Source organism: Temnothorax curvispinosus, unplaced genomic scaffold (genome assembly GCF_003070985.1).
Source record: "Temnothorax curvispinosus isolate PA1 unplaced genomic scaffold, ASM307098v1 QBEX01016319.1, whole genome shotgun sequence".
Taxonomy (NCBI): Eukaryota; Metazoa; Arthropoda; class Insecta; order Hymenoptera; family Formicidae; genus Temnothorax; species Temnothorax curvispinosus.
The window spans coordinates 2,646-26,251 of record NW_020226099.1 but is presented as its reverse complement, the minus strand read 5'-3'; the positions used below and the strand labels follow the sequence as shown (position 1 = coordinate 26,251).

Sequence of the window (23,606 nt, the reverse complement as noted above, 5' to 3'; positions counted from 1 at the left end):
ATTCAATAATGTTTAATAATGTTAGTCATATTCATGTGAATATGTTAAAATGTGGGAAAGTGTTTTTAAATAGACTATTAATTTACTTTATTTGTTACAACGAGAAAGAAACATTGTGCTTGTATACACGTATATGTATGTATATTTATTATAGATATATCATGGACGTTTTGTCGATTGTGGAGATATATTATGTTAAAATATGACCAATTTGTTTCACATAGGACTATCCTTTTAGACTTAAATCTATTAAGATTTTCCGGCATAAAATTATTAAATCACTTTATCAATATGGTATAAATTCTTCGAAAACAGGAATTGAAATTATTCTTGGTGCTTATATAAAACTACAACAATTTGGCATAGAAGAACTTAAATATCCAAGTGAATGAAATAGAGAATGAGTACCAGTTAGTCTTCAGGAGTATTCAACTAGCCAGTGACAGATCTAACGATATCCTGCTGTAGGCGAAGGTAAAGGCGTAGAAAAAGGGTACCTTGGTGTTGCCGAAGGATAGCTTGATGTCACAGAGGCATATTCTGATGTGGAAGAAGGAGAACTCACAGTTGGGCAGGACTGCAGTTTGAGGAATGGAGACGGAAGGAAGGTTGACTCGGAAAGTTTTGCTGTTCAGTGAACGTTTCGCTGGACGCACTAGCACTAGCCGAACTTGAAGCGGTCGCGAAACGTGAGCCACCAGCTAGATCGCTCAACTTCATCACACCCGGATGAACGTAACATTCAAAAGACGAAATAACTTCTTGCAACTTGAAATAACAATAAAGGAAACGGTCAAAAGGAATGGAAATAAATATTTCGTAGCTTAAATTTATTTTATTTTATTTTCTAAAGATTTCACACGATAGAGGTGGGCTAACATATGAGCCAGCTGTTTCTTAAAATTTAAAATTTAAGCCAGATTAAAAAAAAAACATCGAAAATCGAAAAGCAACATTCTATAATTGATCGAATGTCAATTAAAAGTATTTTTTTTTTCAGTTCACTATTATCTTCAAATTTAGCAATTTTTTAACTTATGTATTAAATTTCTTGATCTTTTATCATTTAGTAGTCAACTGCTTTGCTTAAGTTTATTGATCAATTTTTATTTCCAATAAAAATTCAAAAAGTTACCTTTTCATCGTTATTAATTTCGTTATTTTTACGTATTTAGAGGATCATGACTCAGAGCCAAACCCACAGAGGAATAACGCTGTCGAAATCGAAGATATCGGGCTGGCCGACGTGCGAAACGTTGGGGAAAGTTGTCGACCATCGGAAGGGCTGCGTGGAGCCCGGTATATTCGGTCCGGAAGTGGCCTCGAAACTTTCCACCCCGTCAGCGTCGGCCAGTATGATTTTCGTGTCGATTATGCCGAACGGTATATCAACTTTCTCCAGGTCTCCTCTGTTGGTTGAAATCCGTGCCTGATCCTCATTTTCTATGGTGGACTTCTCGTGACTGTATCCTCGCATCAGCCTCCTAAAGTGTTCCGTCGTAGTAATGTTGCTCTGCAGTCTCGCGACAAGCTCGCTTTTCGCCACATCATCGTTCTCTTCCTCATTCTCGCTGATCCCCACGTTGGTTTCGCGAAGATGTTCACCGACGGTCCAAAGCACGTCAGTGTCGGCAAACCGCTCGCTGATATCCACCGTGCGGATAAGCCCCGATGATTGCTCGACAAGCCAGACAATGCCGTCGCGCGGTTCCACGGTGACCCAATGTCGCGCTACATTAGCACCATTTTGCAATGACATGCTGCGAGACCAGGAATATCCGTTTACTGCCAGACGATTCGCCGCCATCACCCTCGCGGATGACATCACCTGTGGAAGAAGGAAGTTAATGCACTGACTATTAACATAAGAAAGCAATAATGGATAATAGAAGTCGATTCAAAATTTATATTATTTCGTAAATTGCCTTATTTAAATATTTTCCGACGCACATGCGCACATATATCTGCAATAAATTAAATTGTAGAAATTGAAGTGTAAAAAGTTTTTCGCTCACCTGATTCTTCGTACTCATGAGATTCCACAGGCTGCGATTAGTGACTGTCAGTGGCGTTGCAGCGATAATCAGTTCGCGATTATCTCCTTGGACCAAATAGAACTCGTCGTGAGACGACAGAGCACCGGGGTAAGATGACATTATGATAGATCTGCTTGGTACCGGCGCGGAAGTTTTCGAGAACGGCAGAACATGGTAACCAAAGGTATATTTCTTCAGCAACCTCAACATCTTAGCGTATCTGTAAGAGAAATGTGAGATGATAGCTTCAATATGCCGCGTAATTGAGAAGCGCTTTTATTTATCAGTATGATACTATACCCACATTCGATCTTCCTCGCAGCAAAAAAATGCAAAAGTTACAAATTAAAAATTATTCTTCTCATATTTTGATATAAAAGCAATCTTTACACAAACATCTTTATGTTTTAAGTCAATTTTCTCTTCAATTATTTTATTTTTCTTCATATAAGTCATATTTCTTACTAAAAATATATATACTGAATAATAACAATAACTTACGGTGCAGCAGTGGTATGTCCAACAGCTATCAGCGGATTTAGTCCTTCACGGGATAGGCTTTTCAAGAAAATCATGCTTTTGATGTAATCGTGATAGGATTCAGAACCGTTCAGCGCTCGCTCGAGATCCGGTAGATCTGCAGCCATTGCCAGCCAGAGGAAATCTTCTTTGTCCATTTCCACTGGCTGCCGACTGCGACGAACCGCGAATCTCCAGCCAGCCTCCAAACCGTCCAGTTGAACGTAGAATAGCCGCACCTATAAATTGAAAATAACAGCGGTTTACAACTACATGCATATCCTCGAAATCGAAAAAAGTAAGTTTGAAATATTCTTTTTAGGTTTTAACTACCTATACAATATATCGAGTACATGGGCAATTATTGGCTGGCTTTTTTTTTAATTTAAAAATAATAAAAGTAAACACATAATCAAAATCTTTAGCATAAAAAAATAAATCTCCTTATAAAAAATTTTATTAAATTCAAGAAATATTCCAAGTCTAATCCATAATTTTAATTCCCATATGTTGCTTACCATGTGCCAAAATGGATCCGTGGCTGACAAGTGCTCGGCACGTTCGCGGACAATGGCGGTGTTCTCGCGAAGGAATCGCATCAGTTTCTGGCATTCGCCTTCCCATTTTTCACAAACAACGTTGACGGTATTGTGCCAATGATGGTGGATTATTTGCCATGTCAGGCTACCCTCTAACAAACCGGCCGCGTAAGCTTGCACGGTGTCCGGATATTTCGATGACGTTTCTATTTCGATGATGGACCATCTGGAATATATTCGACATGCTTATTTTAATTAATCCATATCAAATGTAAAATCTGCAGAATATTCTGATTTGATGCGTGCGAAGCGGATGTATGGTTTCTATGGATTACGATTTACATTGAAAGATATACGATTATTTACATGATTATAAATATAGAACCATCCGCGGGAAAAGAACTGCTACATTTCTACTATTAGAATGTATATATTCAATCGTACTAATCACATATAATTAGACTTGTTAAAAACATATATATTTTATAATATAATATTAATAGAATAAAATAAATTAAAATTATTACGATTCTCTCAAATTTAAAACGGGAAAGAAACTGATTTATTAAACGAGATTAGGAATAATCTGCTTCTTTGACGACGCCGCGAAAGCAAATATCTCTACAGAAACGATGACTGTACATTTTCTTTGCTCAATGACATTGACCTACCCAGATTCAAATATGCCGGTCTTGTAATAGGCACGGGCAGCATTCAGTCGCACATCGGCGAGGTCGTTGCCTTGACCCCAAAAATCGATGCGATATCCTCCCTTGTGATTCCACGATACGGTAGCCGAGTAGGTTCCATCTTTCTCAACACTGCAAACGCATTACCGTTCAGAAAAATTTTAAGGAAGGCATTTTCATCCCTTATCCCTTCGAAATTAATTTCTATGCGGCTGATATTTTTATTCACGTCTGATACGAAGAGCTCCATAAAATAAAAAGTAGAAAAAAATTGATTAAACTATAAATTAATCGTGCTCTGGTACTAAAATAAAAAAAATTATAAAAAGTGAAATTTACTTTTGAAAGACTACTCATAAACAGCAAGTGATAATTCGTTATTAAATCTTTAAATTTATAATTACTGTAATTTGCGGCAATTTGAATAAATCTGTTACGAATTATTTATAAATAATTAAGTGTCTATTGAATGTTTTGGGGATTCGTAAACGTGAAATCTGCAGCTAATGCATCGTACATGCACATTATGTTTCACCTGTTATTGTTCAATACGAAAAATTTTAATGGACTTGACTACCTGAGATCGTCAGGAAAATTAAAAAATTACTGTCGACTCACTGTCCATATTCGCTGAAAATAATGGCGCCGATGCCGAGAAGAGCGACGGCGACGAGGATGTAGGTGGAGATGCGCGTCTGCAGCCACGAGGCTCCGACCACCTTCAGCATGGCTCATCGGTAAGCTACACACCTTGATAACGAAAAGAAGAAAATGGCAAAGAGCGTTCTCAACCCATCGATTACCGACGCCTGATCCGCCGCGGGCTTTCTATGGCGCTTCTTCAAGGACCGTCCGTAGCTGCAGGTCCCTTCCTGGTCCCTATAACAATATAGAAATTTGTAGAAACCACATCTGGCTATCCCTCTTCTACCTAACTTCATTTTAACTAAATCTACCATGTGCAACTGTGTCAACGTATCGACCTATGTCAATTTTCATTCAAATTACCATTGCAGAAATCGAATATTTAAATGTCTCTTCCTTTTGATGGTACATTAAAATTGTAGAAAATTGTAACGTCCTATAATCAAAGGCTTCTGCCTTTCTCAGATCTATATGGATGTGCGGAAAGCGGAAACAAGGGAAAATATAACAATGTGAATATTTTGCGTTGCTCAGAAATAATAATGAAAGTCGATTATCTGAAACCGACGTTTACAATTCGGTATTTCGGATTTTATGTTTTACAAGTGCATTTGAACGTGGAAGTTCGGCAATAAGTATAAATAATTCCTGGAGAAGATAGGGAATTGCTATCAGATTAGTCACTTGCAAATCAAAGATGTCTAGCTCTCGCTCTCATTATCGCTTAACAATAAGATTAGACTCTCCAGAGGACATCGTCATGCACTTACTAATTATTTTATCAATACCGTTATGCGACGTATTGTGTAATCGTTTATCTACAGCTGAGGTCACGCTCTTCGCGAAATACGATATGACAGACATTTTTCCAAAAAATCGCACACGATTTCAACTTTCGACAGATTAAGCGGCGTTTATGCGGGACTGAGTCCATAAAGCAAAAGCTGTTTTCCTTCTCCTGGACACGAGAGAGGTCCAGTCTGTATTCCATAATCTATTTAATTAGGGGGGATCATGCAAATAAAAAGTTCTGTAAAAGACGACGCGAAAAAAGAAATATAGCAGAAGCCAGAATGTTCGGAACGCGCGTCAAGTAACAATCTAAAAATAATAATTGTCTGCTAGTACATACGTATTCTGTCGCAGACGCAAAATCTCCGTTCTCGAAGCGTCACGGTTTGCGACTTGCGAAATATACTCCGCAAATAGTGCTTTGCGCGTCATCGGGTTTTGTTAACACTTATCGCCTCGTTGGTGACTTAGCGACAAGTACAGACAAATATTCACAAGATGATACGATAAAAGTAGTATGCTAATTAACGCGTTTTCTCTTATCAACGGTGTACCTATATATCGCATGACAATGTATTCTACGTAATTTTCACGTTAAGAGTAAATTTCCATAAAAAGAGAAGGAAAAAAGAAACGTTATATAAAACCGGCGAATAGCATTAACTCAATTATCTCATTACAAAGTATAAACGAGCGTGCAAATGTGTCATTGTGAATTGATTTACTATCGTGGAAAATTTCGCGGAACGTGCCAGTTTTACAGAATTATTAGCAGATAAGCTATTCGCGTTTCAAAGGCGTCCTCGTTATCAGGAAGGAGTGCTGCACGCTTATCACAGTGGCGTATCAAATATTTAATCCTTCCGCCAGCGCGGAAGAAATTATCCTTATATGTGAAAATTTTTACGTATGTTATATATAATAAAATTCTGTGCAAATAAATAAGAATTCAGTAGAGAACATTTCATTAACAAATTCAACACTCGAGTATTATTGATTATCTGCTAATTATATTCTGTTAATTCCATTTTCTTCTCCTAATAATTATTAATGGCATAATTTCATATTATAATTAAATAATCAATCTACAAGATTAACAATTATCAAAGTTATATTTTTATAATGTTTTACATAATTATCGCATATTTGTGTACGTGTGTGTTAATATATCTTTCTCTAATTTTTCATAAATATTCATTGCCGGTTAAAGAAAATTAAGATAATATTAAAAAATATCCTATTAACTTGCACATTTCTGTGGAAAAATTTCGAATTTTTATCATACTTATATCTAAGTCATCGTCATTCTACCGGTAACCGTTACTGACAATAAAAAGTTTGCGGCGGCGACCGTGAAGCCGCCGCCGCGCGCCGTCGCGACGGATAGACTGGCCTCGTGTATGCCACGTGCTTAAAAATATCATGTGAACAATATTATGCATCGACACGCAAATGAATGTTACGCAAATTCAACGCGGAAATACCAGAACAGTCCCGGAAAAGCAGCGTGAGCAAGAACAAACATTAAAAGATAAGATTGCAAGGCAAAAATTATTCTGACGAAGATAATTAATTAAAAAATCGACAAAATCTTGCGATTTACATTTTTCATTATATTTTACGTTCTTATTATCCCTTTATGTATTATCTTTCAAGTTTTAAATTAAAATTGTTGCTCATAATTGGCAAATCAGTCGACTAGTAAATATCTGGAATTGAGAGAACACAGACGACATGCGTTCTTCATCAGAAAATTTTCCAGCTGTCGGAATCGAAGGAAGTAGAGAAAGCTCATCGCTTGTCCTAGAAATTTTACAATGCCAAAACGCTCCACCGTTAAACGATCGTCTCTCGTAACCGGTTTAAATCTATTAAATTTAATTTTTCCTATGTAACTCTAGAAAAGCATATTTCGCTCCAATTTTTCGCAAGAATTATTTTCGCGCGTTTCGGGAATCTCAGTTTTGCTGGATCGTCGATTTCGCCATGTGATGGAGGCCCACGTGGCTTTCGCATGACTCATTCGTTCGTTCATTCATTCGTTCACACACTCACCCTGGATGAAATTTGGCAGACTGAATTGCAGCGCGTCGTACACAGGTAACGAATGGGTCATCGGGCACGGATTACATTCCTCGCGCGTATGTGTGGTATACGTGTGCTCTGGACTGGTCGCTCCGACACTCCAATCCAAACGCGATCGCTCGTCTCTCCCGACTGTCGACGGACTCGCCGCCAGCTGGCCGTCAGTATTTCCACTTCCCTTCCTCTCCGTCCCTTTCATCATCATCAATTCGCCGTGCCCCACTATAGCCACGGGTCGCGTCAGCGTCCTGATGTTGAAGTCGGAGCGATAAAGAATGGAGAGTGCAAGAAAGATGGCTGAACGCACCCGTGGAAGTCACATGAGAGGGTCCCAAGGCACGACCGGCCGACCGTCGATTTCAATCCAAGCCCAACTGAGAAATATACCTGAAAAATAATGGAAGAAGATGTAGTGATTCGACTGAGCGAATAACTTCTTAAATTTCACAATAATTTTTGTATCGAAGCAGCAGAATGCAATTAATAAACTCGATGCGAAGAGACAAGTATATATACTGCAATAACTTCAAGAGGAACATATCTTCACAATAATGAAGAAGTCAAATAAAGAAATTATAAATATCAAATTCAATTTCTTTTAATTCATTTCAGTATATCTATTATTCCCAGCATCACGGTAGAAGTTAAAGAATACAAGAAATTCTACATTTATCAGTGATTTCATTGGGATCAAATTTCTCTTAGTTCCAGTTTGCCATCTATTTTTTAAAAAATTCCTTTTTATACGAGATGAGTTGTTTACTGCGAGCGATAGTTTTACGAGCTATGATTGATTCTAATTGTTAAGCGAGGGCAGCTGTTTCGCCACAGGCACTTCACAGGCGCGTCATAACGAAGACTATCAACAATAATATATAAAACACTTAAAGCGCACATTCCATCAATTACAATCAATTTACACGAAAAGTTTCTCAAGTTTCTTTCAAATAGTCGTCTAAATATACTATTTTGTAACTTGAAAAAGCTACAAATTACACTTCGCAAAAGTTGAAACATATTTTTATATAAGAATCATATCATTTTAATGCTGCTAGATTATTAAAAAGTGCTTAGTTTATAAGTGTTTCGCGATAATAAGATTTTCGAAATACATTTCTCGTATACAACAATCTAATGATAATCGTCTTAATTATGTGACAATTCTCACGTTTCACTGACTGCTTGTGTTATTGCGTAAGCAGATGTAACGCTGATCAACGCGAAAAAATAAAACACAGCTAAAAATAATTCGCATTTTCACTTACTTCACGATCGACATTCCTAAAATCCATCTTCCTCGCACGAATTGTTTCCATTAATCACGCGTAATAAAGAGCCTCTGCCGCAATAAGTTGCCTGGAATTTCTTGATTGCAGTCCGGTCGCAAGGCACGCTCCACAAATGGAATGCAATATAAGTTCCTCGGAATATATTCGTATATGAAGACGTTCTCCCTTTCTCCAGGCAGGATTTCGTAAGAGACCCTTCTTAATTCTAATCGCAGATTCTTCGATCTGAAAAATCAAGTTTTCTTTATTCATTTATATTCAAAAGTAGAATATAGAAAATTTGTCTCTAGAGAACGAAGATAAATATTTATACGTAATTATAAATCTTTAAGTGGCAAAAAGTATTGTGGCAAAAGTTGCTGTTAGTTATTAATGATTTATAAATAATCCAATAAAATATCAAGATATTTGTAGCTTTCAAATTATGAGTGATTAAAAAAGCTGAAAGTTTTCTTTTATAATTTATAAACTGCTTTAAAAGATCTGTCAGAGATAAGCTCTAAATTGGCAATCTGTGACAGTTAATTCCCTTCTCTTTTATTAATCAAGTTATTGGAAATTGCCGCCGTCTTCTTAATCAATCTAAAATGAGCTTACGTTCATATAAATTAATTTTACTTTAAAATCAAAATCTTACCTCTCTGGATTACTTATATTTGAATATTTCAAAATATTTGCATTATAAATTCCAACACTTTAGAATATTTAAAACAAGAACGGATAAAAATTCATAATTACATTCCGTATAATTCAACAAAATAAACTCACTTCGAAAAAGCACGAAAATTCTTCTCTATTGTACTGCAATATCTGTAAAAAAATAACTTACATTACAAATTAAATTCTTATTATTTTTTTGAAAAACATGTGTATAATGCTAAACAGAAATACAAATATTTAAATATTCTATGATAAACAAAATTTAAATTCGATTAAAAGTTAAACTAATATTAATTTTTATTTCTCAGACAAGTCAAACAACGATCATACACGCGACTCTAGATAAAGAGCGAAGGGGTGTTCCATTTGTGAACCAATTCTCTCGAGCTTGCGCACCCCGCGTCATTCCGCAAGCGCGGAGTCCTGCGAGATACGAAAGTTCGCAGTAAGGATCTTCAGTGTAGATCCATCCTTTGCCGACTCCGTGATACAACTCTGTATACTTCATAAACGACGTTCAAGAAATCAGAATAAATTTGACATAAAATCCGAGTTAACAAAGCTCGGCGAGTTCGCTGAATCGCTTCGTAGGCAGATTTTAAGAGAATTTGGTTACATTAATGATGATGCTGTTTCTGCTGGTCGCTCTCGCGGGCATTCACTCGGGTTGGTCCCGACGCGAATCCTCGCTCGGTGAAAACGCAGCTGAGAACGCGGTGCATACAGTTCCGCTCGGCTCGGAGGCGACTTTCCACTGGAGGTGCGATTTTTAACAAGATCGTTCGCCATTATAATCGCTTATCTGCAGGAAAAGATATAATTTTAATTTGAAACTTGTACATAAACTCTCCATGCGTGTGTACTATGACTTGTAATTCTTTTTCTTATTTTTAGTTATTTAAAGACTATCAATATCATTATAACTTTTCTTAGTTTGTGATTCGTTTTCAGAGTGGATCTAATGAACAAACAGGCGATCGTGGAGATTCATTACGTCGGCAATGATAGCACCTGGTTCGCGATCGGATTTTCCGACTACGGAGAATTGAAACCGGCTGATTACTGCGTCTTGTGGCCTGACTGGCACCAACAAATTCATCTTCAAGTAAAATATTCGGTGATGTAAAGCATTAAATCGTTGTATACGAAAAAATTGATTTTATTTTTGTCGATAATCGGCAGGATTCGTGGGCGGATGTCGACGGGAAATTGCATCTGGACACCCAGCAGAACTGCGAGAACTTCGCATGGAAAAGACGCGGTAATATCATGAAATTCACATTCTCCCGCAAGTTCGATACTTGCGACGAGCATGATTATATCATTGAGGTGAGTATGACTTTTCATATCTATGTGATTTGAAAACCTGCGAAGCGACTAAAAGAATATTGTCATTTTAATGTAACACGTAACAATCATCGTTAGACTTGAGAGAGTTGAGATTTTTAAGTCTAGCTTTTAAGTCTATATAAGAGCGACCTTTACAGAAATTTAATACTGGAAGGTAGTGATTAATTACTTATTTTGAGTATTAAAAAGCACTGTTGTTAAGTGCTTTTGACACTCAAAATAAGTAATTAATCACTATTTTCCAGTATTAGATTTCTGTAACGGAAGACAAATTTTAAAATGTTTAAGCGTTTGATTCACATATTCCAGTTGAGCGATGCCTTTGTCCAGAGACAGAGAAATCGTAAGAAGTTGGAATGTGAAATGTTATTTTTCTTTTCTTTTCTTTTTTTTTTTTAGAGAGGCACCACGCACCTAGTGTGGCTCCGCGGTCGCGGACCGCTGTCCTCCTTGGCTGGCCTTGAGATATCGGACGCAAAATCGTCAGGCATGTCCCGTACCGAGTTGCACAGGGTATCCCATAAAAAGCCCAAGTTCCCCGCGAACGCCTGGCAGCTCGAATTACTCGCCCATCGGGTTCAAGTGCCGAAGGAGGAGACCACTTATTGGTGTCGTGTGCATAAGTTGCCGTCAGTATTAAGACAGAAGTGCGTATTAGATATGCAGTAAATTAGTGAGATCTGCATACTTCATCGATGATATCTTTTTATTACTTTATTCTTGTGTTAATTTGGAACCCACTTAGATATTTCATTAATGCTTTTGCCAATTGAATTCTTTACTCTGAATATTTTAATCAATATAAATATATAAAGAAATAAATAGAGAAATATTATATTTACTAATAGGCATCATATCCTACAATTTGGCCCCGCTATTCAAGCGGGTAACGAACATCTTGTGCATCACATGGAAGTCTTTCATTGCGCCGGATCCGTGAATGTAGAAGTTCCAATGTACGATGGACCCTGTGACGGAGCAGATAGACCCGAAAAAACGCAGGTAGTTGTCTTCTCGTAAAGCAATGCCTACAGCAGATATCGCATATGTTGATAATTTAAAAAATTTTGCTTTTCTCACACCGTTAAAATAAAGAATCTGAACTACTTCGAACATTCTATTATTAAAATAAAGAATTTCATAAAGAAATCTTGACAATTAAAGAGTAACTTATTCATTTTATGATTTAAGTTATTAATCTATGTTTTCAATTACGAAATATATCATTGGTTAAAAAAAAAAAATTGAGTGCTCTTCTCTTGAGAATAAAATTAGTGTCTTCGATCGTGACTTACAAATTTAGCTCAGTTATTCATTTCAAATCACCTAGATCTGCAAGAAGGTGCTGGCAGCGTGGGCGATGGGTGCCGACGCATTTGTGTATCCGGAAGAAGCCGGTCTATCCATCGGTGGGGCCGATTTCAATCCGTATATCATGTTGGAGGTACATTACAATAATCCCGAGCTGCATCAAGGCGTCGTCGACTCCTCCGGAATCCGATTTGTTCTTACCACGACTCTCAGAAAGTATGACGCCGGTGTCATCGAGCTTGGTCTCGAGTACACCGATAAGATGGCCATACCCCCGCAACAGGTGAAAGAACTAATTGATTGATTTTTGAAAAATTTCTCGACTATAAGCGCATGCTGACGCACGTAATAAAACAGTTAAATCGAAACAATAAAGTTCGCATCGTAATTTTATACTTATTTTAATATCTTTTACGTAAAAATTATTTAAGTAAATATATTCTTTTTATTTCATACGTAAGTAATAAATGTAAATTCTTAACCCGATTAAATATATCTAAAATTCATTCATTGGATTTATCTCAAAAGTATGCGCTTATGACAATCTGCAAATCTCTTTTTAAAAAAAGAGACGAATTTTTGGATGCGTAATCTTCGAATTTAAAATCAAGCTCGTTTATTTTTTCAGGAAGCCTTTACGCTGTCCGGTCACTGCATAGCGGAATGCACCGGAGTAGGATTGCCTCAAAGTGGCATTCACATTTTCGGCTCTCAACTGCACACGCATCTGACGGGTACCAAAGTCATCACCCGTCATGTGAGGAACGGCGAAGAGTTGCCGCCGTTAAACTATGACAATCATTACTCCACTCATTTCCAGGAGATCAGACTGCTACCGAAACCGGTGACCATCCTGCCGGTAACAGAATTAGCTAAAGCAAACAGATATATAGAAATAAGGCAGATAATAAATAAGAGTGAATAAATTAAATAGTTAATTATGAATCACGTATATAAGTTAATAATAAAAAAACAGCTGTGTCCTTATTTAAAAAAATGAAATAATTTACAGGGAGATTCTCTGATAACTACATGCACTTACAACACTATGAAAAGAGATAACGTGACTCTTGGCGGCTTTGCTATATCCGACGAGATGTGTGTTAATTACATTCATTACTATCCCAATGCGCAATTAGAGGTAAACTAAATTTCTTAGTAAAATAAAGAAATAAGAAAGTAAGTAAATATATTCATTCGCACGGATCCCATTAGAAAAAAAAATTCGTATAACTGATCGCCATACGAATTTTTATGTTACAATTAGGTGTGCAAGAGTGCCATAAGCGACGACGCTCTGCGAACGTATTTCCGCTATATGCGAGAATGGGAAAGTCAAGGGACCAGTACGCAAAAGGGCATCTCGGCGAATTATAAGAGCATCGAGTGGACCAAGGTCCGCGTGGAGGCTCTTCACGATCTCTATGAAGCTGCGCCTTTAGGTTCGCAGTCGATACTTAAAAATCACGTGTATCTCCATTAATTTTGATTTATAATTCCATCAATTCTTGTATTCTAGAATTTTTGACAATTTGTTTTTAATTTTAATTTAATACAAGCGATATAGGAAAAAATGTTTTAAATTATTACCGATGAATTATTCTGAATACATCTGTAGCTCTACAATAATCTTCAATCTCTGTATCGTAAAATTCTCACTCCTCCCTTTCTCTTCTGCTCAACTGTCAATTAATTTATTAGGGATGCAGTGTAACGCCTCCGATGGTTCCCGGTTACCTGGCTTGTGGGATAATATCGCGGCCACACCCGTCAGATTGCCTTTGTCACCGCCAGCCAGGAATTGTCTGGAATCTTCAATACAGCAAGAGATCTCGGACCAGATGTGAATTACAATTGATTTTAATTAAAAATATAAGTTACTCAATCATTCCGTTGTGTGGATATTTTGAGGGAACAAACGAGTAATTAAAATTCCAATACAGAGCATATCAAATTTAGCGTTACCTGCTGCCTGCTGCTTCTTTGCAATCTTCTCTGAAAACGCGATGCTTATTCTTAAACTTGGCAGTGCTTCCTTTGATGATGCGCTACTTGATTATTAGATGTTTATACCATATGAAATTGAAACTTGACCAACGGCGTCCGGTCGAGGTGAAATGTAAAAAAATCCAGATCGATGTAAAAGTTTATAAACCTTCAGTATATTTATCCACTTTAAGTGTGTTTCTTCACTTTTTGGCAGTACAGTACGCATTTCGCTGCGAACAAGCTAGCTTGATCAAATCTTGTAACAAATAGTTGTGACGATAATTGTCTCATATATATATATATATGTGGAGTAATAATATTAATAATAACACAAATAATAGTCGAGGAAATTCGTTTTTACACTTCGTATCAATGTACAAAAAAAGGCGAACGTTCCTTAAAAACGATATCAAAATTAATCTTGGTATATATGCGGTATTTCTTTTTTTACGGTATAATACATACACGGGGGAAGGGAAGATAATACACGCATACAAATAAACAAGCACAAACACACACGCGGTTGCCTTCATACGCACGAGATACAATAGTTGCCTACTTTGTTCGAGCATAAACAATTTAATACTTCTTATGTCTTCGTTTTTTTTTTATCGAACACTCTCATCAGACTTGGCTCTTTTTTTTCGTTTTCTTTCTCTTTTATGTAATTTGTAAACTTTGTAGACGGTCTGGCATAATACGCAAGATACTCTGTACCGAGTTCCGTTAACTTGTATCGCTGAACTCGCGTGTTTGTGTTTTGTCTCTCGTTATCGACTATAGTATATTTTTCTACCATAGAATGTTCCAAAAATCGTCATTCATTAATCAAATTAGCAGTTTTGTAAAATAAAAAAAAGAAAATTTTCAGAATATATAAATATCTCTCTTTTCTGTCGAGAAAAGTAATTTTAAAGATAAAAAAAAAACTTTACTAAAAATTTACGGATTTAAAATAAGTTTTCTTTTAAAATAAGAAAAAGCAAAGGTTCTCGTGTAAGAATAAACTTATTCTGCTTCTTCAACTCTTTTCTTCGTAAAAAGATTGCCTTTTTCTTATGTATAAATTACGATTTTCGAGACACTCTACACATGTGGGAACGTACCTTTCTCTTTGGCATCTCATTAAGCTGCATTTAGACGGTAGTAAAAAAAGGATTCACATTAATCAAAATTACTGTCGAAAAATACCACTTTGACGGAATAAGGAGGGCTTCTTTCTTGCAGTCGTATGTCTTTTCGGGCCAAAACTCCGTGCTTCTTTGCGCGAAGATTCGATCTGTTGAATTCTTCTTAGAGAACTCGAGGAAACGGAATGGACGATTATTACATTATACGTGTATAACAGATTTTTGCACATTATGAGGAACGTCGTTCCCTGAATTCCGTAGAATCTCGAAGGAAGAACAAATCATTCGCTTTCTCTCTTTCTCATTCTCCCGAATGTTGTAATGTTTCTCCGCTATTGTATGAGTACACGAGAGTACAGTATCCATATTACTTAGGGCGATAGGTTGCTTCCTGCAACGGATATACAAAAGGGCTCGTATAAAAAGATTTAGATTCTCTGCTAGGAACACACGTCAAGTGAAAAAGTACTTATTTTCTAAAGCACAGACGCGCCAAATTGCATATCCCGTACACAAATTTCAGGCTTTAAAAACTTCGATCTCGGACTTTATACAATTATTTTACCTTTTTATTTTACCTTTTATTCTCTTTTAAAAAATTCTTACTCTTTAACTCTCTCTCTTTTTCTTTATAAATTTTCAAGACACTTTTAATATACAAAGATAATATAACAATTTTACCAATTTATTTCGACTTATCTCTTAATATTCTCTCTTTGGCCAATTTCTCACCTGAAATTTCTGCACCATTTCTTCTTTATCTCGAAAATCTCATTTTAGAAAAGATCATCAATTTGATTGCGCGCGAGCGACATTGTCAGCTCAGACAATATGAAGTAGAAAATATATTATGAACCTCAAAAGTAAAAAGATATATGTATATATATATATATTATTATTATTATTAATATTACGCTTTATATACGTTCTATAAGAGCAGCTTGGCTACATTATTTTGCACGCGTATGGAGTATAGGAGTTTTATCCTCCTAGGAAGTTTCATCAAAGCCACTCTATTCGCTTTAATATATTTCCAGGTTCTACTTCAGGATCGCGAAAAAGAGATACGTCACGCGAAACTACAAAAGAGACCAACGATACAAATGGATTACTTGTGCCAGCGCGCAATACAAAAGACATCTGACAGGTGTTTGAAGGACGGAAATTGGCGATTGTTTTCCTGACTTAATTTAATTAATTAAATATATTAATAAAAAGAATAAAAATAAAAATTCAGTCATTTCATTAAAATTCAATAAAACAAACTTTATATTGCATCTAACGCAAATAAAAAAAGTTTTAATTAAATGAAAAGTTTCTGACTTCATTAGCGTAGAAAATTATAAACCTTCATTTGATAAATGGAAGCATCCGTTACGTAAGTTATTTGTTATAAATGATGTGACACATTATGGCATAACAGAAATTACGTATCTTTGAAATTCAATAAATGGATTGATTGTAAGATTAAGTATATAACGATATCGATATGAATTACCGGGCTGTTCTTCAGACACCATTACATCGTCTTTTCGGCGTTTGCTTCGTCGGGAAGAAAAGAGTCGCGTTCCCGTTGCCAATTACCTACCGATCTCAAATCGAACAGCAGCGTTAATCGCGTTCAGGATCAGGGGAGTTTGTCGACTAGAGAGATTGATTGTTCTGTTGTTGCATGTGTAACTGCAGGAAGCAGTAGAGAATGCCAGCTTGCGCCATCACGTCGACGGTACCGGCAGCGAGAGGATCGCGGCTCTTGGCGTCGCTGCGCGAGTTACTGGTGCCGGGTCGCAGCAACGTGGGCCCGAACACTGTGGCCAGGTTATGCAGCGACATCTTGTTCTGTGCCTCATGCTTGTTCACACGGGCCAGGTGTGCCAGCAAGAAGTCGATCACCGCTTTGTTGACGGCAGGCAGGCCCTCGTAAACGCGGCGCAGGGCAGCGCCCCGCGATAAATCACTCGTTTGGAAGGCCTCCAGGAATGCCGGATAAAGAGCATCGGTGAATAGTGCCTCCGGCATCTCACGCAGATACAGCTTTAATACGCCCGTCACTGAGTGCACGTCCACCTGCGTCCATGTTCGCATACAGAAATATCAGCAATAAGAAAACATTTCTCTTGCTTATTACGGACGCGAGAAATGCTAGAAATGCAAACGTACCTCTTTAAGTAGCTGCTCCGCTTCGTATGAGTTGCTCTCGAACGACTTGCGTAGCCTCGCCACATCGGACGCCGAGCCAGAAACGCGATACAGACCTACCTCGCCGACGCCGCGTCTCTCCACCTCTCGCACGCATGCCGTTATTATGAAAGGCACATCGCGTTTCTCTCGTCTACAAAATCGCGAAACAGTATAATAATTACTAACGATTCCAATTAAAAATATCTTAGAATATTTCATAAATAAATCGTAAAATTCAGAGAAACTGTATTAAAAGGAAGTAAGAAACTTTCTGTTTATTTCAATTGCAGATTCTTTGTGATTTGAATATTTAGTTATTTTCTCTTAATTAAAATTCAATGGGAGAAAGAGAGAAGTCGGAAGCACACTTTTAATTGCCTAACTGTTTTGATTGAAATAAAATCGTGCGTACTTGCAAACTTGCTGGATCTTGGCGCCGAATAAACCCTGTGGCTTGGCCGACGGCACTCGCCTCAGAGTGACTTCGCTGGGAACAAAACGCAGTGCCACATCCAATGTCGCGGGTCCCAGGTTTAGCGACCTCTCCACCTGATCAGATTGGAGCCAAGATCTACTCAACCGTTGAATGCATTTGCCTCGCAATACTGAGCGTGTGCCGCATTCCTCGTATAACAAAATCCTAACGTTCTGGCTTCCTTCCAACTCTACCACAAAGGTCTCGCCTGTATCAAAGAAAAGAAAATTTAAGTGAAGTAGAAAACGTTAATATATTATCGTAATATAAAGAATTTAATGTTAAGCATGCATTACTTGTATTTAATAAGATTAATATCAAATTGTAGATTAATATCAAATAAAGCTTGTAAAACAGAAGAAGGTTTCTTACCCCAAATCGGAGCTTGACCTCTGGCGACGCGACTTCGCGCTCTCTTGAAATAATGTCCATAACTGTCGACTTCTACGATGATATAGAGATCACCCACTCTGTCTAAGCCTGGCGGAGTCAAACCGAGCAGCGTCAGATGAAGATCACCCAGCAGCAAGCTCTCGTCACGTCCTGATCTTAGCAGGTAGCTGCCCATGTCGGTCTGTAGATACGTCCGACAAGCGGTGACCCAAGCCTGCAGTTCGTACATCGACAATGGTAGCTGTCCCGGAGGCTGTCCGCCCTATAAAGTACCAGCAACATGAATTCTTCTATCAAATATAGTATAACAGACTGTAATATATTATTATATAGTAATGAGAGAATTAATTACCTGTTGTAACGCCTCTACCGCTTCTACCCATTGGGAGCGCTCAAACTCGCTGGACAGGAAGAAGGTGTAAGAGTTTTGTATTCGGTTCTGTTGACTTTTGTGCGCGACGCGCAGAACTAAGTTCGGCGAGGCTAATACAAGCTGAGCCTCAAGTTCGGCGAGTTTCTTGCGATTCTTCTCCGATCCTCTACCACCCAGTCGGATCCGCTTCTCATCATTTCGTTCTTCCCACAGAATTTGATCGCGTACTGTACACGCTTGTGACCTGTTCGATAATTTTCAAGTTATTTCTAATTTAATTAGATATTTAATATCAGACAAAAAAATTTGTTCGGCTTTTCCATTAGTATAATGTATTAGGGTATTATTTTGCTGACTAATGATTATCTAGTTTGATAACCGGTTGACTTTATAACGCGGTACTTTAACATTGATGACTAATCTGATAGCATATTTTTTACAATATTTTTTTACAATCGATGAACCACTACTCTTCGTCATTGATGATAAATATCGCGGCGGATTATAAGTGTTTTGCTGATTTACCTTAAAGCTACCACATTAGCAGGACTGGCCTCACGTGGCTCTATGCCGTCTTCCGTAACAGTGGCTTCCGCTACCGGCACGTACCACTTCAATTCAAACGTGAACTTATCCCTGCCAGACGCTTTGTACTTCGCACAGGCGATCACATCGTTAAAGAGAAAGAGGTGTCTCAACTTCCTATGACCATCGGACAGCTCGACCACAAACGAATTCTTCACCAATCTTCGTTGGGCTCTATCGTGACTCTGCGTAAGAAAAAAAAATCAGGCGGTACAAAAAACAGTCGCATAATGTTGTATAAAATAAGATATAAAATATATATATATATTGCAATTTACGTGAATCTTACCGGAAACATAGACTTCGTCTGAATAATATTGAACTCGTCTAGGAAGTTTCTGGTCATAGCAAGAGCTTCCGACAAGGGCGCATGATCCGCATGGTTGACTGGCGTATGCTTGAGAAGATCCTAAAAGCCATTGAAGATAAGAGAATTATCGCTACGAAAAATTCAAGATAAGATAAAAAAAAATTGTAACACAATAAAGTGTATTTCTAGATCTCAAGTTTGTCGTAGCCTGTTATCACGATTTTATCGAGCATAAAAAATTGTATATACAAGCCTATTGTATACACTGCTACATTATACATGCTGCAGATACATACATGGCAAATTACTTACGTGTAAAACTAAAGCGTTCTTTTGCACTCGAGCTACTGGCTTATGTAACAAATCTTCCAGAGATAAACCCGGGCCCTTTGGAAAACCCTTGAGTCTTATATCTCTAGTGATATCTCCGAATTGAGTGGAATGGGCGGAGCATCGTCGCACAGTATCGGTCGCGCGAGCGTAATTATGCAAAAACGCACCATATAATCCTATATTACTGGCCATAATCTGAAACCAACGTGACAATAATGATTTTCCAACTTTTACTCGTCTTGTTTAAGACTGTCAAATTATATGTACTACCTTAAATTGTTCTCCTATAGTAGTCTTGTTGTCCCACTTTTCCGTCTTCTTTCGAAGACCGTCCAGAAACGTCTGATGCAGAGCATGCAGTTCCGGGATCTTGTAAAACATCGTGCCAAATTCATCTTCCGAGATGACCGGTTGAGATGTCGTTAAAGTTGCCCTAATAGCTTTCATATACTACAAGAACAGGGAAACATTGTGAATAAGCTCTTGCAACTCTTTCGTAAATTTAAAACTGTCGAGTAACTTACTTGTAACATCACAGTTAAGCACTCCACATATACAGCCTCGCTCTCCATTACCGAGTTCACGATACACTTGACCATCGACGTCCTGTCGTCCTCGCGCTCCTTGCTCTTTTCTTGTCTACGCGGCGTCGTCGGGGTCGGCGATTCCAAGCTACCCTCGCTCAGACTCAGCGGTTCGGCGTCACTGCTGCCGGTTTCATTGTCCGTGCTGAGAGCACGTAGCAAAATCGGGGGCGCCGGACTGGCACCCTCTTCATCTTCGCTATCCATCGCTGCTCTGTGTCTGAAAGTAATGCGCACAATCATATACATATTCCACACCTTAACTCGGGAGTACTCGCGTAAATTTATCTAATAAATGTACATTTGTAACTTAAAAAAAGACAATGTAATTGAAGCGCTTGTACTCCGCGTAGTTAATGGTTCCAGTGTGTTCTAATCAAAGTAAAGCGAGAGATAATAAACGACTTACTGTATAAAATAATCGATGTTGACATAATTACTCTGATTGCCCGGCGAATCTGGCAGCGAGGGTGGTCTTCGAGTTGCGGCCTTGCTACCATTGTTACTATTGACAGTGGGTACGCGCGCGTCAATGTAAACGTATTCCCCAGTTTGATCCAAGGCTACTGAATCGTAATAAGGCTCTTCTTCCGATGCCTCTGCGTCGCCGTCTTCGCCATCTTCATTGATAGCTTTTTCTAAGTCTATTTAGTAAATAAATAATAATAATTTTTCAGATTTCATACCACATGTCGTAAAATAATTTATAATATACATAAAATTGATGGTTTTATAAAGCTTTAAGAGCAGATCAAATTATTAACTTTTGTTTTCATAAAATTGTAAGAGATTAAAATTGAATGCATTCACTTTTCGAATTTCTCTCTTTCAACAATTATACAGATCACAGAGTTTCGAAAGTTAAATAAAAAAAAATTATATATAAGGAAAGGTACCTTTTTCATCCTCTTCTTTGAGACATTCCTCATGTTTGTCCTTCTTCGAACTCCCGGTGACTTCGATCACCGTAACATAATTACTTGGCACATCTGGATCACTGTTTCTTCTAAGTTCAGGCACTTTCTCGGGACTCCTTGGTATTTCGCTCTTCGGTCGCTTACCAGCCGCTCCGAGAGTCGAGCTCAATTCGGACACGCACTTGTCTTGAAACTTGCTGATGTCTTCCCGCTCCGTCAAGGAAGGCGCGGACGGTCCGACAATCTGAGAACTCGGCGAATTCGTAAGGTCCGCTAAACTGTTTTCCGACACTTGAGAATCCTGTTGAGACTGCGTTTCCGTCGTCGCTTCCTGTTTATTCTCAGACGTATTCACGCTGATATTGTTAGCCAGCTGCTTGTGTCGCTCGACGTCGGCCAGCAATCTCTCTAAATACTCCACATAAAACTCTTCCTTCTCGAGTTCTTCTCTCAAAGCTGTCACCTGCAAAGAAAGAATACACACCGCGTGCTTTGTGATACATTGTTCGAAAGGTTTCTGTCATTAAGAAAATAAAAATCGCAAATGTTCTTAATTATTTTATATTTTAAGAAGATTGCATTGTGTAAAAATATGTTTTATATTAGATTACATTTTAAATACACTTTAATTAAGAAAAAAAATTGTTATATAATTTTCTGCTGCTTTTTAAATAAATTCATAATGCCTTTTTAGTAAAATTTAAACAAAAATCGATAAATATGTAACGCCGTGAACTTTCAGGATGACCTAATGTAATAACTATAATCAACTTCTTTTCGGTGTTCTGATAACACGACCAGAGATAATTCCGCAATGATTCAGCGGCAGTCACAAGCAGGAAGTTAATGTTTACTATACTCTCTTCTCCTGCTTATTCATTTATTCGTTTATCAGAATCTCAATGTAAATGTTAAAGAGAATGATAATACCACTGGTGATCCTAATGTCGCAAGTGCTTTGTCACCGACAGGTTACGGACAATTAATTCGATGAGTCATCAAGCGATGTGAACAACGGTGTTAATTGAATTATACGTGACTAAGTTTTTATTAAGCGGAGAAATTAAAATTCTCCTTGCCGTTCTCTTCCTCCTCCACACATCAAGCGTTCAAGTGGCGCGAAGGAACCTTCGTAGAGAATTGTTATCCAATACACGCGCATAAACTCCTAGTCTGACTAATAAATACCTGGTAAACATTGCGACACTTTACTACAGTCACAACCCACAGTCCTTGCGCAAACGTTGCATTCTCAATCGCGCAATCTATTATCACCCACGTTGTTACTTGAGAAAAAAATTCATCAACAATTCTCTCGGGAACTTGATCGAAGACTCATAGCGTAAAAAAAACTCGGCTACTCCGGCCGTTACACGGGTGAGTCATCGGGGGCCCCTCCAGGATGTCAATTGAACGAAATAAAAACCTCCTCTTTCGCGCACACGTACACAGATCGTTCACACGTGACTAATAAACGCTCGGCGGATACATTGCGACACTATCACCAGAGCCACGACGCAGGTTTCACCCTTGTTTCACGGCATCCGGATGTCCGGATTCCCTCGCTTCGCAATTATCCGGTCGCACCTGCGGTCCTCGCGGCGGCGCGGCGGCGGCGGCGAGGCTCGTCGATAAGAATTTAGCAACTTCGATCAATCGTTAACGATATCCCTCCTCGGAGGAGAGTCGTCGCGCGTGTTCGGACTCACCTTCTGCTTGTGCTTGACCAGGTTCGCCCTGACATCCTCCTCCCAGGCAGCCGGCAAGGCGCTGTCCGGGAAACGCTGCACCCAGACACGCTGGAAGTCCCCGAACACGCTCATGCCGCTGGCCGCGGACACGCGCGCGCGGGGGATGAGGGGGGGGGAGGTCGACGGCACTCCTCGTCGGCGACTCCTCCTCGCGCGGGGATCCCTCGCTCACTCACCACAGTCACCAGTCGTGCGCATCGCACGGGGGCGCGGCACCACTGCCGCTGACGACGACGACGGCGTCGTCAGGTCTCTCGTTCAACCCGTTCGCCGCACTCAACGCAGCTGCCGCTTCCTGGCGCACTTCCCGGCGCGAAGCGACGTTTCCTCGACTCTTGTCGTGTCGCGGGCGGGCAACGGCGTAGCCAGCCAGCCAGCGTAGTCATACGGCCGCTGTCATCTTGTCGACATCTCCTGCGTAGGTCACGTTCCGATCCCCGTCGCCCGCTGGCGCGGCCCATCGCCCCCCTCCTCCTTCACGACCCCCCCTAGCGTGCCGACGCCATTCCTTGCTCGTTCAGCTCGCTGCGTACGGTTTCTCTTTATTTACACGCGCGGTGGAGTATTCTGTAATGATATTTCCTTGTTTTAGCAATTAACGCTCGCATTTCTGTCTCCGTACCTCGCAGCAATAAATAATATGAACAACGATAGCCGACGAAAGGGAAAT

The 23,606-nt window shown here is 38.8% G+C and overlaps 3 protein-coding genes and 2 long non-coding RNA genes across 5 annotated transcripts; 1 reads left to right on the top strand and 4 right to left on the bottom strand.

Moving 5' to 3' along the window:
• Positions 1–824: 824 nt before the first annotated feature.
• LOC112466524 (putative phospholipase B-like lamina ancestor) lies at positions 825–7,457 on the bottom strand. Its single transcript, XM_025034646.1, has 7 exons — positions 7,276–7,457; positions 4,402–4,662; positions 3,766–3,915; positions 3,074–3,320; positions 2,538–2,794; positions 2,016–2,256; positions 825–1,828 (listed from the first exon to the last, which is right to left on the bottom strand). The coding sequence occupies exons 2-7, from the start codon at positions 4,509–4,511 to the stop codon at positions 1,187–1,189; spliced, it is 1,647 nt and encodes a 548-aa protein (XP_024890414.1). The 5' UTR covers positions 4,512–4,662; positions 7,276–7,457; the 3' UTR covers positions 825–1,186.
• Positions 7,458–9,669: 2,212 nt separating this feature from the next.
• On the bottom strand, positions 9,670–11,108 carry LOC112466525. Its single transcript, XR_003042153.1, has 3 exons — positions 11,019–11,108; positions 9,871–10,056; positions 9,670–9,756 (listed from the first exon to the last, which is right to left on the bottom strand). It is a non-coding gene; the product is annotated as an uncharacterized LOC112466525 (long non-coding RNA).
• Positions 9,753–13,885, top strand: LOC112466523 (tyramine beta-hydroxylase). Its single transcript, XM_025034645.1, has 10 exons — positions 9,753–10,014; positions 10,206–10,359; positions 10,437–10,583; positions 11,004–11,251; positions 11,453–11,606; positions 11,935–12,198; positions 12,544–12,774; positions 12,928–13,056; positions 13,183–13,357; positions 13,617–13,885. The coding sequence occupies exons 1-10, from the start codon at positions 9,875–9,877 to the stop codon at positions 13,760–13,762; spliced, it is 1,788 nt and encodes a 595-aa protein (XP_024890413.1). The 5' UTR covers positions 9,753–9,874; the 3' UTR covers positions 13,763–13,885.
• On the bottom strand, positions 12,701–13,972 carry LOC112466526. The gene is made up of 3 exons (XR_003042154.1): positions 13,881–13,972; positions 13,506–13,727; positions 12,701–12,787 (listed from the first exon to the last, which is right to left on the bottom strand). It is a non-coding gene; the product is annotated as an uncharacterized LOC112466526 (long non-coding RNA).
• A 1,946-nt stretch (positions 13,973–15,918) lies between these two features.
• LOC112466522 (active breakpoint cluster region-related protein) lies at positions 15,919–23,008 on the bottom strand. The gene is made up of 13 exons (XM_025034643.1): positions 22,895–23,008; positions 21,165–21,648; positions 20,678–20,912; positions 20,209–20,488; positions 19,955–20,134; positions 19,664–19,879; positions 19,331–19,450; positions 18,982–19,226; positions 18,436–18,700; positions 18,063–18,345; positions 17,628–17,898; positions 17,195–17,366; positions 15,919–17,101 (listed from the first exon to the last, which is right to left on the bottom strand). Exons 1-13 carry the CDS (start codon positions 23,006–23,008, stop codon positions 16,679–16,681), a joined length of 3,288 nt encoding a protein of 1,095 aa, XP_024890411.1. The 3' UTR covers positions 15,919–16,678.
• Positions 23,009–23,606: the final 598 nt, after the last annotated feature.

Coding starts and splice junctions, on each gene's coding strand:
- LOC112466524 (XM_025034646.1), bottom strand. CDS start 4,511: ATGCTGAAGGTGGTCGGAGCCTCGTGGCTGCAGACGCGCATCTCCACC. Junction 2,257..2,537: donor GGACATACCACTGCTGCACC/GTAAGTTATTGT, acceptor TTTCTCTTACAG/ATACGCTAAGATGTTGAGGT. Junction 1,829..2,015: donor TCATGAGTACGAAGAATCAG/GTGAGCGAAAAA, acceptor CTTCTTCCACAG/GTGATGTCATCCGCGAGGGT.
- LOC112466523 (XM_025034645.1), top strand. CDS start 9,875: ATGATGATGCTGTTTCTGCTGGTCGCTCTCGCGGGCATTCACTCGGGT. Junction 10,360..10,436: donor ACCAACAAATTCATCTTCAA/GTAAAATATTCG, acceptor GATAATCGGCAG/GATTCGTGGGCGGATGTCGA. Junction 12,775..12,927: donor AACCGGTGACCATCCTGCCG/GTAACAGAATTA, acceptor AATAATTTACAG/GGAGATTCTCTGATAACTAC.
- LOC112466522 (XM_025034643.1), bottom strand. CDS start 23,008: ATGAGCGTGTTCGGGGACTTCCAGCGTGTCTGGGTGCAGCGTTTCCCG. Junction 17,899..18,062: donor AGGTCAAGCTCCGATTTGGG/GTAAGAAACCTT, acceptor TCTTTGATACAG/GCGAGACCTTTGTGGTAGAG. Junction 17,367..17,627: donor AAGATCCAGCAAGTTTGCAA/GTACGCACGATT, acceptor GCGATTTTGTAG/ACGAGAGAAACGCGATGTGC.